The sequence below is a fragment of the Balaenoptera borealis genome (genome assembly GCF_965194805.1).
Source record: "Balaenoptera borealis genome assembly, chromosome: 5".
Taxonomy (NCBI): domain Eukaryota; kingdom Metazoa; phylum Chordata; class Mammalia; order Artiodactyla; family Balaenopteridae; genus Balaenoptera; species Balaenoptera borealis.
The window spans coordinates 48,679,516-48,693,540 of record NC_138862.1 but is presented as its reverse complement, the minus strand read 5'-3'; the positions used below and the strand labels follow the sequence as shown (position 1 = coordinate 48,693,540).

At 36.7% G+C, this 14,025-nt stretch overlaps 1 protein-coding gene across 37 annotated transcripts in view; it reads left to right on the top strand.

Moving 5' to 3' along the window:
- Positions 1 to 14,025, top strand: part of ABI3BP (ABI family member 3 binding protein) — a 272,400-nt gene that overhangs the window by 125,859 nt on the left and 132,516 nt on the right. For 29 of the 37 annotated variants that reach the window (XR_014244699.1, XR_014244700.1, XR_014244701.1 and 26 more), the window contains exons 10-14: positions 6,764 to 6,841; positions 8,689 to 8,763; positions 9,508 to 9,582; positions 10,429 to 10,500; positions 10,996 to 11,070. Coding sequence is in view for 34 of the 37 variants with exons in the window: in XM_082392050.1 (XP_082248176.1) it covers positions 6,764 to 6,841; positions 8,689 to 8,763; positions 9,508 to 9,582; positions 10,429 to 10,500; positions 10,996 to 11,070 (375 nt within the window). In the remaining 3 variants the exon portion in view is untranslated. The remainder of the gene's footprint in view (positions 1 to 6,763; positions 6,842 to 8,688; positions 8,764 to 9,507; positions 9,583 to 10,428; positions 10,501 to 10,995; positions 11,071 to 14,025) is intronic. The other 8 variants (XM_082392046.1, XM_082392040.1, XM_082392053.1 and 5 more) reach the window with 3 other exon arrangements.

Genomic DNA, 14,025 nt, shown 5'->3' with positions numbered 1-14,025 from the left:
GTCCTGCTGGTCTGGAAGCCACACTTTGAGAACCACCCCTCTAAAGTCTCTGGAGAATGTCTTGGGCCACTGATAAATATGGAAGAAGGTGGCATGATGTGGTGGAAATTGAACAAGACTTAAAAATGTGGAATATTTTCCTTGAACTAGGCAATGGCTAAGAACTTCAGTACTTATATACTTGAATCTTCACATTTTATGGGTGTGGAAACAGGCCCAAGCCCCTGTTTGGCAACATTTATTCAACAAATATTTATTAAGCATTACTCGGGGCCAGAACTGCAAGTGGCTCGGGACATAATTGTGATTTACACAGGCACGGGACCCACCCACACAGGAACCTCAGGCTTAATTTCTCCTCCCTCATTGGAGGTCTGACCTGTTTACTTGTTTGATGTTAAGCAATCAGATTGTAACAGTTCTAAAAGGTAAACCTTTATGTTCTCCTTAGCTGTTAATTTGAGAACTTCCTGGAAGAAGGAGGAGCAAAGCCTTAATAAGTGGGTAGAAAAGCATAATTAGTGGACTTAGAATTTTGGAAAATTTTTCAAAATCTATGCATCACCATTTTATTCAGATATGAACATATTTGCCCATAAATCTTTGTGGTTTTGTGCAGCTGTTACATTTTTACTGTAAAACATTCATACCTGTTAGTCCTATGGTGAGTTACTTCCAAGAATGTAGACAAGTGATTCTAGGCTTTATTTCTTTAATTTGTGCATCAGACTTGATCACCTCCTGTTTACCTGTAAACCCTGAGACTCAACTCTACATCATCTAAATGCTGTGCTAAAAGCCAGGAAGCTTCCATCTTAAATTCCCTGAGTGAACCTGTGTTTAGAACCAGAGCTCAGGACCCTTGCACTCACCTGTTCTCTGCCCAGAGCCTATATAATACTTAGCCCGGTGCCTGGGAAAGACTTGCTTGTTCTTCTTTCTCGAGATAGTTGCTTTAGGTGTAAGAATAGGTTGTTTATTTGAGATTTTTCTTGTCTCTTGAGGTAAGATTGTATTGCTATAAACTTCCCTCTTAGAACATCTTTTGTTGTGTCCCATAGGTTTTGGATCATCGTGCTTTCGTTTTCATTTGTCGATTGGTATTTTTTGATTTCCTCTTTATTTCTTCAGTGATCCACTGGTTATTTAGTAACATATTGTTTAGCCTCCATGTGTTTGTATTTTTTACAGTTTTTTTTTCCTGTAATTGATTTTTAATCTCCTAGCGCTATGGTTGGAAAAGATGCTTGATATGATTTCAATTTTCTTAAATTTACCAAGGTTTGATTTGTGACCCAAGATTTGATCTATCCTGGAGAATGTTCTGTGTACGCTTGAGAAGAAAATGTGTTCTGCTGCTTTCAGATGGAATGTCCTATAAATATCAATTAAGTCTATCTTTTATAATGTGTCATTTAAGCCTTGTGTTTCCTTATTAATTTACTGTCTGGATGATCTGTCCATTGGTGTAATTGGGGTGTTAAATTCCCCACTATTACTGTGTTACTGTCAATTTCCCCTTTCATGGCTGTTAGCATTTGCCTTATATACTGAGGTGCTCCTATGTTGGGTGCATATATATTTACAATTGTTTTATCTTCTTGGATTGATCCCTTGATTGTTATGTAGTGTCCTTCCTTGTCTCTTGTAACAGCCTTTATTTTAAAGTCTATTTTGTCTGATATGAGTATTGCTACTCCAGCTTTCTGTTGATTTCCATTTGTGTGGAATATCTTTTTCCATCCCCTCACTTTCAGTCTGTATGTGTCCCTGGGTCTGAAGTGGGTCTCTTGTAGGCAGCATATATATGGTTCTTGTTTTTGTATCCATTCAGCCAGTCTGTGTCTTTTGGTTGAAGCATTTAATCCAATTACATTTACGGTAATTATCAATATGTGTATTCCTATTGCCATTTTCTTAATTGTTTTGGGTTTGTTTTTGTAGGTCTTTTTCCTTCCCTTCCTTTTTTCTTCTCTTGTGGTTTGATGACCATATTAGTGTTGTATTTGGGTAGGTTTTTCTTTTGTGTGTGTGTATCTATTGTAGTTTTTTGGTTTGCATTTCCCATGAGATTTTGATAAAGCAGTCTATATATATACAAGGTTGTTTTAAGTTACTGCTCTCTTAATTTCAAATGCAATTCTGATTTCCTGCGTTTGTACTCTCCTCTTCTCACAGTTGCTGGTTTTGATATCATGTTTGTTTATGAATGATTTCCTGCTTTTACTGTATGTTTGTCTTTACCAGTGAGCTTTCCTATTTGTGATTTTCTTGTTTCTAGTTGTGGCCTCTTGGGAAAGAGTTGTTCGGAAGGAGAAGAAAAGGAAGGAGCTGGCCAGTCTCTTACTGATTTGGTCCCTAATCTGTTCATCAAAATTCAAAAACCAGGATTTGTGAAGGAGACCGAAAATGAGCAGAATTTTTCCCACACCACTCCTGTCACTTTTTTTTTTTATTGGAGTATAGTTGATTTACAGTGTAAGTTTCAGGTATACAGCAAAGTGAATTAGTTATACATATATATATCCACTCATTTTTAGATTCTTTTTCCATATAGGCCATTACAGAGTATTGAGTAGAGTTCCCTGTGCTATACAGTAGATTCTTTTTTTTTTTTTTTTTTTTTATTTTTGGCTGTGTTGGGTCTTCGTTTCTGTGTGAGGGCCTTCTCTAGTTGCGGCAAGCGGGGGCCACTCTTCATCACGGTGCGCGGGCCTCTCACCATCGCGGCCTCTCTTGTTGGGAGCACAGGCTCCAGACACGCAGGCTCAGTAGTTGTGGCTCACGGGCCTAGTTGCTCTGCGGCATGTGGGATCTTCCCAGACCAGGGCTCGAACCCGTGTCCCCTGCATTGGCAGGCAGACTCTCAACCACTGAGCCACCAGGGAAGCCCCCTACAGTAGGCTCTTATTAGTTATCTATTTTATATATAGTAGTGTGTATATGTCAATCCCAATCTCCCAGTTTATCCCTCCACCTCCCTTATCCCCTGGTAACCATAAGTTTGTTTTCTACATCTGTGACTCTACTAGTGTTTTGTAAATAAGTTCATTTGTACCCTTTTTTAGATCCACATGTAAGCAATATGATATGATATTTGTCTTTCTGTGTCTGACTTACTTCACTCAGTATGACAATCTCTAGGTCCATCCACGTTGCTGCACATGGCATTATTTTGTTCTTTTTTATGGCTGAGTAATATCCCACTGTATATATATACCACATTTTCTTTATCTATTCCTCTGTTGATGGACATTTAGGTTGCTTCCGTGTCCTGGCTATTGTAAATAGTGCTACAATGAACATTGGGGTGCCTGTATCTTTTTGAATTCTGGTTTTCTCCGTGTATATGCCTAGGAGTGGGATTGCTGGGTCATATGGTAGTTCTACTTTTAGTTTTTTAAGGGACCTCCATATTGTTCTCAATAGTGGCTGTACCAATTTACATTCCCACCATCAGTGTAGTAGGGTTCCCTTTTCTCCACACCCTCTCCAGCATTTATTGTTTGTAGATTTTTTGACTATGGCCATTCTGACAGGTGTGACTGATACCTCATTGTAGTTTTAATTTGCATTTCTCTAATAATTAGTGATGTCAAGCATCATTTCATGTGCTTTTTGGCCATCTGTATGTCGTCTTTGGAGAAATGTCACTGTTGAACTGAAATGTGTTTTGTTCCTTAGTTCTTGGTTTTAAGGACTATTCCCTAAATTTTTTGTTTTGTTTTTGCAAAGTTCCACCTGCTACCTTAATATCAGTTCAAGCCTTTCATTTTCTTTAATTTAGAGAATTAAACAGTAGATTTTTTGGTTTGCTTTGCTTTTTGCTTTTGTTATTCTGATACGAATCACTAAAACTTCAGGATTAAGTGTGATTTTAATGAAGACAAATTAAAATGCAAATAGTAAATGTATTTTAAAACTTATTTCTAGGGAAGCACCTATCTTAAATTGAATACATGGTGAATTTCTTACACATTGAAGAGACTGATAGGCAGTATGTTTGAAGATGTCCAGTAAACCCATCAAATGTACCATTTTAGACTATGTTACAAATTCCATTTTAGATTTACTGGTTTTTATGAAGAGTGTGAGCATAAACAGTTCTTTATACCAATGAAGGAGAAATAAAGTTTCCTGAAGTTATTTATCACTGCAATTCAGAGAAGTCCTACTGTGTGAGGGGGTAAATCCTAAAAATAATATCCTCATTCCAGCAGGACCCAATGTGGGACATCAAGAAATTAATAGCTTTTGTTCTAAGAACACATGGTATGAATAATGAAAGAAATAAACAAGAAAGCTAGTAATACACACACCTCCCAGGGGCATAAAAAGGGTTTGCCAAAGCCAAGACTTAGCCTGCCAATAATGAAAGGAAACAACTGTGTTGAAAAACGGTACAGAAGAGTCAGAGAGGAAAAGGAATTTCCTGGGGTTTAGGCCGTCTTCTAATGGCATTTTACTCTGCTGTTGCCAAGACCAGTTGTACATAGATAATGTAGGTGAATGCTCATGGTTTGATAGGAGTCACAAAGAGTCCCCATTCAAGTTCTTTCCCTTCAATCAATTTCTCTCACGCCCGAAGGGCCATGTTTAGAAATACGGGTATGCCTCTATAAGGAATTAGTGATGGGTAGAGAATACAAACACCTCTTGGGAAGATAGTTTACTGTTTTTCTTCATTAGCAGCCTAATTTTAGGTTAATGGTATTACCCCATAAGGGCATGCATAAGGAGCTAAAGCAAAGCAATTCAGAGCATTGCCTGAAAGTGTAGAATCTGGAGGTTAAAATAAATAAATAATTTTTTAAAATAAATAAATACACAGTCTGAGTCAGCCAGGGAAACACCAAGAGTGTAGGATATTACACAGGAAGGAAAGGATTAGCAAAAATAATCCTGAAGGAGAAGAGGACACTGCAAAAGAAGAGATCATTGAAAAAAATTATGTTTAAAAAAAAAAAACTTCCTGTGGTACATGCTGAAAATAACAGGATTAGAGCTCATCAAAATTTGTAATCTGAACGTTTTTTCCTGTGCTAACACTCACAGTGGTCCTAAACCAAAGCTGTGACTACAAAAGAAGAAGGAAAAAAATGTTGATGAGATTTAGAAATGTAAAAAATAGAATTTATCATAAAATTATACTGGATCTGTTTATTTTTGTAGTTATTCCAGAAAGAGTCCCTTCTCTTTATGCCCTGCTAAATTAATTTGAGCAACGGTATTAAACATTTCTGTTGTACAAACATGCTGTACAGCTTCATGAGCACAGCAATTCAGAACACACACTTGACTGATAGCTATGGCAAGTACACTAGCACTTGTGACGCCTATTTCTAGCATCTCAAATCACTCCCGAAAATCATAAGCTCTAGGAATCTATCATATACTTCCATAATACAGATTGAAAATTGATTTGCTTCCATGATCTTTGTGAAGGGGATGACTTTATAATTGTCTTTAAGTCCATCAGAAGTAAATGAATATTTTGTGCCCATGTTAACTGAAAAGAAGAAAATGGTCTTTACAACAGTGATGTGAACTATAGGAAGAAGTTACAAAATTTACATCCTCAAAGAACTTTGAGAGAACAGATTAGATCAGTAGTTCTCAACAGAGGGCAATTTTGTCCCCTCCCCAGGATATTTGGCAGTGTCTGGAGACATTTTTGGTTGTCACAGCTGTGGAAGGGTGGAATCCAGGGAGTAAAGGCCAGAGATGCTGCTAATTATCCTACCTTTCACAGGAAAGGCCCCCATAAAAAACATTGTCCAGCCCTAAGTGTCAGTAGTGCCAAAGCTGAGAAACCCAAGAAGTTCCTTACAGCCTTAGGACTCTTAAAAAATCCCATCTGATTATAATCAGTTCAAGGTGACACGATCAGGGTATCTCAAAGATGAATGAATTCTTTCATGCCACTAGACTGTTTCAAAATATTATAAATAGGTCATTGATTCAGTGTGCTAAATAGCTGAATCAAGTTAATCCTAAGTGCATTTTGAAGAATATGGAGAATATCTTAATCATTGGGCAACTCTGGTACAGAAATGTACTTCCTTTGAAAAGGAATACCTAAATTTTAGAAGAAAGTTTCCTGACTAATTGTCAGAAGAGAAAAGAAATAGAAAAAAAAAAAAAAATCAGACTTCATTGTTTTACACTGAATTCCCACACAGACCCAAAGAAAAGATCTATGTTAACATGAGGTTCAGATAAATAACTGTTGGTATTTTTTCCTAACCACAAATATCTTCAAATAACTTAGTTTCCTATGTGTGTTATTCATGTTTTTCTAAAACTTTAGAGCCAGAGCCTATTATATTTTTTACCATGCATAATAATGGATAATTTCTATTCATTGATTTTTTTTTTTTTTTAAATAGGAGTAATTGAATATAAAATTCCAGGGAGCATTTGCTATGCCTTACAGCCTGTGCCTTCAAGAAACTCTGTTTATGAGTCAGAATGACTTGAGAGCTATCCAAGTACTGGGTTGTGATTTTTTTCCTCATTCCAGTGCCAACTTAGATCTTAAAGAATTATCTAGGGTTAATGAGAAGGAATTCTGAAGACTGTCACTACTAATACTAATCCCTGGTAGAAATGCAAAATGAATTTACTGACTGCCTGGTGGGAAGGGATAAGAGCAGAATAGATTTCTTGAAATAGTCTGTTGCTTGATTGTTTTGAGGGAATTATATTTGGACACTCTATTATGAGGAAGTGAGATAAATTGTTTGTTTTCTGACTTTTTTAGCTAAGAATGAAACCTTGGCACTGCCTGCTGAATCTAAAACACCAAAGGTAGAAAAAATCCCAGCACAGCCCGTAACAGGTAATGAGAGCCCTACGTTATTAACTTTGAGAAAATAAATAATATGTTTTTTCAAATAGTAACTGATTGACAAGCCTGTATTTTTTTTGCAGTGAAGAGCCAGTAGGAAATTCATTTTGATCATAAGCACACAACAGTAGGAGATTCTGGGTCTTTAATGTTTGGAAAAACAGCAGATGCAAAATGAACCATTGAATTCTATAACTGATATGTAATATGGAAGCTGTATTTTTCACTTTAAGTGAAAGTTGTTACCGCAACATTCTGAAATATTTTTATACTAAGATGTAATACCATGGTTTTGGTGCTTTCCTTTTATAAGAAGACACGAGAGCATTTTTTCATTTCTTCACTTTCACAAGTGATTGGTTTAGCAAAATGCCATTATCCCTCATAAATCCATAGTTTAATATCTATGAAAATACCTTGGAATCATTTAGTAATAATGTCTCTTGAAGATTAACAATGCTCAGGTAGAAAATACCTAATAGTTCTGTAAAAATCCTTTAAAGAATAAACGCAGTATGCATTTTCCCCAGTTTATCAACCATTACTAACAAACATTCAGCATGTCTTCTATGAATGAACTGCCCAAGTCCAGCCCACTGGGGACACGTTATTCTCTGAACTACAGAGTTTTTGCCAGAGCAATACCGCTTCATCCAGAGCTCTGTGAAACAAATATCTGGCAAGAATTCCTCCAAATCTACATTTAGCAAAGTAACTCCAATCTAAAGTGAATTTTTTAACCCATAAAATTGCCATGAATTGAAATATCAGTGATATTTACCTTGTACTAAACTCTTGGACTCCTAACTAGTCCAGAGGAAATAAAGATTGGTGGGGAAATAAAATGGCTTGATTTCAAGAAACCTATTCAAGTAGAAATATTTCTGACAGAGTAAGAAGTACTTGGTCCTACCTAAAGGTGAGAAATGGACCTTCCATCCCCCACGTTCATGGGAGTTGGAGCAAGGGTAGACTCTGATGCTGGAATAAGCTATTTGAATGAAATTCCTAGGTAGTTTTCTGATTTCAATATAATTAGCCAATACCAAGAAAAGCATTCCCAACTACACTTCTTCTCTTGGCATAGTATCTGATGGGAGAGTCAACAGATTTCTTAGTTCTCTGCCAAACCTTCCTCAGGATTTTCCACTTCAGAAACACTTAGGCAAACACCATAATTCATTATTCAGTGTTACTGTGTTTATTTCATATCCTTACCCTACAAAATTCTGGAATTGTGTAGCTCACAATTCATTCCAGATCTCAGTGATCCTGGTTCTTATTCCTCAAAAACTATTTACCTGAAGGTCATCTTTACCTTTGATCTAGCACTTGAAACAACGCTGTGACTGAGCATTTGAATCCTCATAATTTCAACCCAGTTCCAAGCTTTGCATGTTGACTACAGTTTGGAAGAGAGAAGTCTTAAAAATGTAATAGTTCTAAATAAATCTTTTTGACCTGGGTCATTATGTTATCTGCCCATTTATTAACTTGCTTAATAAATATTTATCCTGTGCTTGCTTACTATACCCCAGACTTCTTGCTAAGAAAAAGGGGCAGACCCAACATTATGATTAATCTGATAAATGCTTCCATGGGGGTCAATTCCACGTGCTTTTTGGAACACATGGAAAGTGGACAAACCCAGAAAGGAAGGGTTGGGAGGAGGTGTCAGTTCAGACACAAACCAGGGAGCCCTTAACATAATTAACTTGAAAAGAATTAGTCCGTGTAAGTGTCAGTTCTAATTCTAAAGGGCAACAAAAGTGCCTTATGGTCTTGAGTTGTTTCATCATTTTATCTTAATTTGTAAAGTCGTCTTTTTTACCTTCCAGTGACTCCTGAATCAGTTCCAAGAACCACTAAACCCACTGTGTCTAGTGCATTAGACATTTCAGAAACAATACCGGGTAATTCTAAGAACTTTTTTTCTTAAAAAAAAAAGAACCTCCCAACCCTCATACAAAAGTAAACCCAATGCCTTGGCTTCCCATCCTCCCCACTTTCTTTCCTACCTTACTGGCAGTAGTTCATCTTCTGTTTCTTGGACCAATTCCATTAAAGAGTTAACGACATACCTTGATCCTGATGACTAATATTCTAGGCAGCTCTGGATGCTATATGCTAACTGTACACCCTTTTTACCAGTCTCTTGGGAGGTATAGAAAAACAGAATGCCAGCCTTTTAACCTACAAAGCTTGGAGGAGTGAGAGTCTTGACTATGTCTGTGCTTTCCATTTCAGTTGGCTTTTCCAAGTCTTGTGTGTACTAAACTTAAGGAGAATCCCCAAAAGTGTCATGCCTTTTACTAAGAATTTCATGTCATGCAAGTTAGCTGCTTCTTGGCCCAAGAGAATCTAACCTGCTTTATTCTCTTCTCCAAAAAAAAAAAAAAAAAAAAAAAGGAGTAGCATGTACGTTATTTTGTTCTGTACTTGTGATGTTGATCTTCCATGCCACACCATGGCCATTTGAACGTATATCTTCAAATTATAACTATGTAAAACTTTTCCAGGGAAAGCCAGCTATTTCCATGAAAGGCATCAGCTGCCCAAAGCACCCTCTGTTATGAGCATGCCTCACATGACATGGTTAAGCCACAATGTCAAATCCTGACTCAGGGAGTTTCTAACTGAATTCTTCTTTATTGCAGTTCTCAGGGGAAGGACCCCCGAAACACCGCAAACTATTTTAATACCTAGGTTTGAATTGCCACTGAGCACTCTAGGTAAAAATTATTAAACACTGCAGCTTATTATTACCTTGGAAATATTATGCATGCTTGAAAGAAGTCCTTAGGCTAATTCATTCAAATTTATCTCCTCACAGAAAAGAAGGGACACATGGCTTATAGAACAATAAACTCTCCAATACTAAGCCCTTAAATGTTATAAATTCTTTATTTTATAATTTAGGATCCTAAAGAGTCTTTCTCTATGACAAATCCTTTGGTAATTTTTCTTGGGGGTAGTCATATTTTGATATTATATTTGATTCTTTTAATTCAACATTATTGTGTCACTGAATAAACTATTTTCTATATTTTTCCTAAATATCTTTTTACTCAACTGTTTCTCTTGAAAGAGAAGATATATTTATGTATTTCTGCAGACTGCTTCTTAGAATTCTTAGAATTTACGTGCAATATCAAAAAAGTTGTTGGGGGAGCTTAAATATAAAGTCATGTAGTTACTGAAATTCTATTTTTAAAAACTATTGGACAGACATTTTCTACTTCATATGTGTTTGGTGCTTGACTTGAGTTTAAACTTAATATATCTGAGAACACACGTACGCATAGCTGAAGAAATTAGGACACTAGTTTAATAAGGGTGAAAAGAAGAACCCAAACTCCTCACATGCAGTGGCTTGATTATACAAAATAGAAAAAGAAGCTGTCTTATATTATCCATCATTGAAACACAAGAGTAAGAAATATATACTACTAACAGTCCCTTACCTTACCTGAGTAATTTGCATTTGTGTGTTTGTTTTTTGTTTTTGAAGCTTGAGATTTTAAAAACCTTTTCTCTCACACTTCAAGCCATAACATTTCTTGTGTGTTTCATTGCAGCTCCGAAAAGGCTTCCAGAATTTCCTCAGGCAAAAACACCCTTCCCTTTTGAGAAACCTGGGGGCACCTTGGGTAATAACAGCACCTTAAATCTGGTGTTACAACGTGGGTGGTGATTGCTTAATTCTGTAGAACACGTTTACTGGATCTTATCTATGCAAACCTCAATGAACTGCTGAATTCAGTCAGCTTAGCCAAACAAGTGGTTGATTTGGTTTAAACAAAAAAAAAAAAGCCAAAAACAACTATTTCTCTGATTGGATTTTCTACAAATTCAGTAACAATTATCAATCTATTAATTCCATATATAGCCCATTTAGTTAGTTTTCCGTCCTCAAAAAGGTGAGAGTATGACACCAAACTCTAGTTTCCTTCTAGTCTCTACTCAAATGCTCTCTGAACGGGTGTATATTGATTTCTTCTTGATATGTGATGATGTTTAATTGGATCAGTATGTGTTTTTTATTTCAGGCTACTGGTAGCCACTTAACCACACCAGCAACCTATTTCTGTCTCTTTATCCTCTCAAAAAAATTCTCAGTGAATTCCATTTCTTTTTTGCTGTAGCTTCAAGTCAAAAGCCATGGATTGTGCCTACAAGTAAAATATCTGAAGATTCCAAAATTCTACTGCCTCAAACTGGTAATTGCATTCTATTTTTAAAAAATAGATTGGAGCAACAGTACGGAATAACTTCTCGTTTTTATTTTTATAGGTTGTTTAGCTGATTATCCATATACTTTGTAGTAAATGGTAAAGTTATAATCCATTCTTGATGCTTAGATGAATTTCATTTTTTTCAATACAAAAGCAAAATGCTTTTGCATTTGTTTTAAAGATCTGTGTTTTAATGTCTGGATATACAGTTAGAAGTCTGGCTAGAAGATGAACTGTGAATTGGCTCATTGAATTTCTAGAGATCTCTTTAGTGACATGAGAGCAGTAACAAAAATAAGAATCCCATCGTGATCTGATTTAAGAGTATGAATTTAATATTTCCCTTGCAGTTAGATATTTCTTTTTCAGTAAAATATCCAATGAACGTTTGAGAGTTTACTTTGTGCAAGATATTATTACTGAGTCCTAAAATATGTAAACATATTGTGATATAGAGGAAAGACCACAGGTCTTGGCACTAACACTGGACCTTGGTTCCAGTTCTGGCTTTACTACCAACCACCTATTTGAGCTATTTTTCTCTACTTTCCTGGATCCTGGTTTGCTCTTTTGTAAACTATAGCAATTGGCTTTTTCTCCCGAGAATTCTTGTATTCCAACACTAAAATTGATTGAGTGAAATAGCTTCCTTTCTAAAAAATAGATTTTTCTCAATTAAAGAGTTTTTGCATTTACGTCTTTTCTTTGATGTCTAGTGGTCAACTAAAGAAAATATTCAGCATGTGAGAATTATAAGAAAACCTCACAAACCATTTTGTGTGATTACTTCTATGATTTTTGTTTTACTTATTTGTATTTTAATTTTGTGAACCTTCTAGTGGTGCTGTTTTTGAGTACATATAATTAGTATATAATGTAGTTAGAAGTTCACGTAATGATGTTAAACACACCCCCATTCTGTGGTATTCTCCAGAAAGGAGTCCAGCACAGGACTGGTTTGAGAAAGGATGAGAACGAGCCCACAGACACATAGAGCTTAGTCAAATGATCCTTTCTCTGGTGAGTGTAATTGATTCAGATCTTAGCAAAAGATACCAGGATGGCATCAAGTGAAGTAAGCATGTCTGTTGCAGTCCTCCCTAGTTTTCTCACGTGGGAAAACACTTCTAAGTGGGTTATAGTTGTCAGCCAACACAGAGGAGCCTTAAATTGGGTCTTTTCTAAGCCTTGATTCCCCATGTCACTGACCCTGAAATTCTACTGCCGTTACTTCATGTGGGTGTAAGGACACCTTCAGAATTCAGGTCACCTGAGTCTAAAATCCAGGCTCTGGGTGGAGTTTCATACTGAGCCTCTAGTTCTGTTCGTTAACACAGAGGCCCAGCTGCACTGCAGACGGTGGAACAATGCTGGTCTGCGGGCGTGTGTGATGGTTTATCTGCTGCACTGTGGCCCAGCTGGCCTGACCCCCACGTCCTTTCCAAGTATCACATCTTCCAAACCAAAGATTGTTGGGGCCCACTGAGTTAGTAGAACACTTAGGTCCCTTTTATCTCTCAACTTCCGGGCTATAAACACAGGGTATAGAAGGTCTTCCTGGTTTCTCTTGAGCAGCCTCTAGATTGTTGGTGTTTATGATTATTTAAGAGCAAACTGACCAAAACCTCCAGGAAACCACTTATGAAATTTCAATGCCTAGGATATGAATTATATATATAAGCCTGAATTGAAGCAAGCTTTGGGGGGTAGGGAAAATATGTTTGCAGGTGAATGTTGTAGAGTTACAAAGAGACAAAGATAGATGAGATTGGAAATCCCAGTAAAAGAAAGGTTCCTTTTGCCTTAATTACAGAAAAGGAATATTCTGGTTTTGCCCTGGTGGAATATGAATAGTTGCTAACGCCGCAGGAAGCAGTTTCATTATTCAGCTGTTTCCCTCCTGCTAGGCCCACCTTAGGCTGCCAGAGAACTTCCAAAAACTGCCGACTGCCAGCCGTCTCTAGATGAAGTGTGTGGGCCTGTCATGGGCTGTAACAGTTCAGTAGGTATGATTGCAGGCATAAGCGTCAGCCACAGAAACTTCCTAGCCTGCCCTTGCAACATTGAATTGTTATGACTGGGCTACTTGGTATGATGTTTGGAGAGAGAGCATTGGCATCACCAGGGAGCTTGATAGAAAGGCAGAATCTTGGGCTCTACTTCAAATCTGTTGAATCAGGATCTGCTTTTTAACAAGATCTCTAGATGATTTGTATGAGCATTAAAGTTTAAGAAGCACTGCCTTATCACCGTAGTCTGTAATACTTCACATGGTACAGATAAGAAGCATCGAATGTGGTCAGTTATAGGACAGGAGGCCTGAAATCAATGTAAAATTGGTTTCTTAAAGTGGGCGATTAAGTATTTCTTGTTTCTGCTAATACTTTTAACACTCCCATCTACCTCTTGTATAAATGTTCTGTGGCATCTTCCTAACATGTTAAATTCCAAATTAAAATTTATCAAATGTGTTACTTGTGATTTAAAGAGTTGATACATTCATACAACCCTTTTATTCATTTCAGCCTTTGTTTCTCAATTGATTTTGTGTGAATTTACACAGGCACTAAGTTTCTATTTCCTGTTTAGTTTCAACATATATGATTATTGTATTTTCCAGTTACTCACATGGCTTCCTAATGCAATTATTTGAGAATTAAGAAGAGAGAGAGGCAGAGATAGTACTTGAATGCTGGTCCATAAAATCATTGGTCTTGTTTTTAGTTGTTACATCTTTTGAAGAAATGATATATTTCAGCTGGTATTAATGACATTATTATAGCAAAATGAACATATTTTGCTTTCTCTGTTGGCATGCAATGCATCTATATTTACTATGTCAATTGCCTTCAGCCGAAGACCACCAGGAACACACCTGTATTCGAACAAAGTTAGGTTTATTTACTTTTTGTAACAATGGAGAATGCAGACCATGAGGAA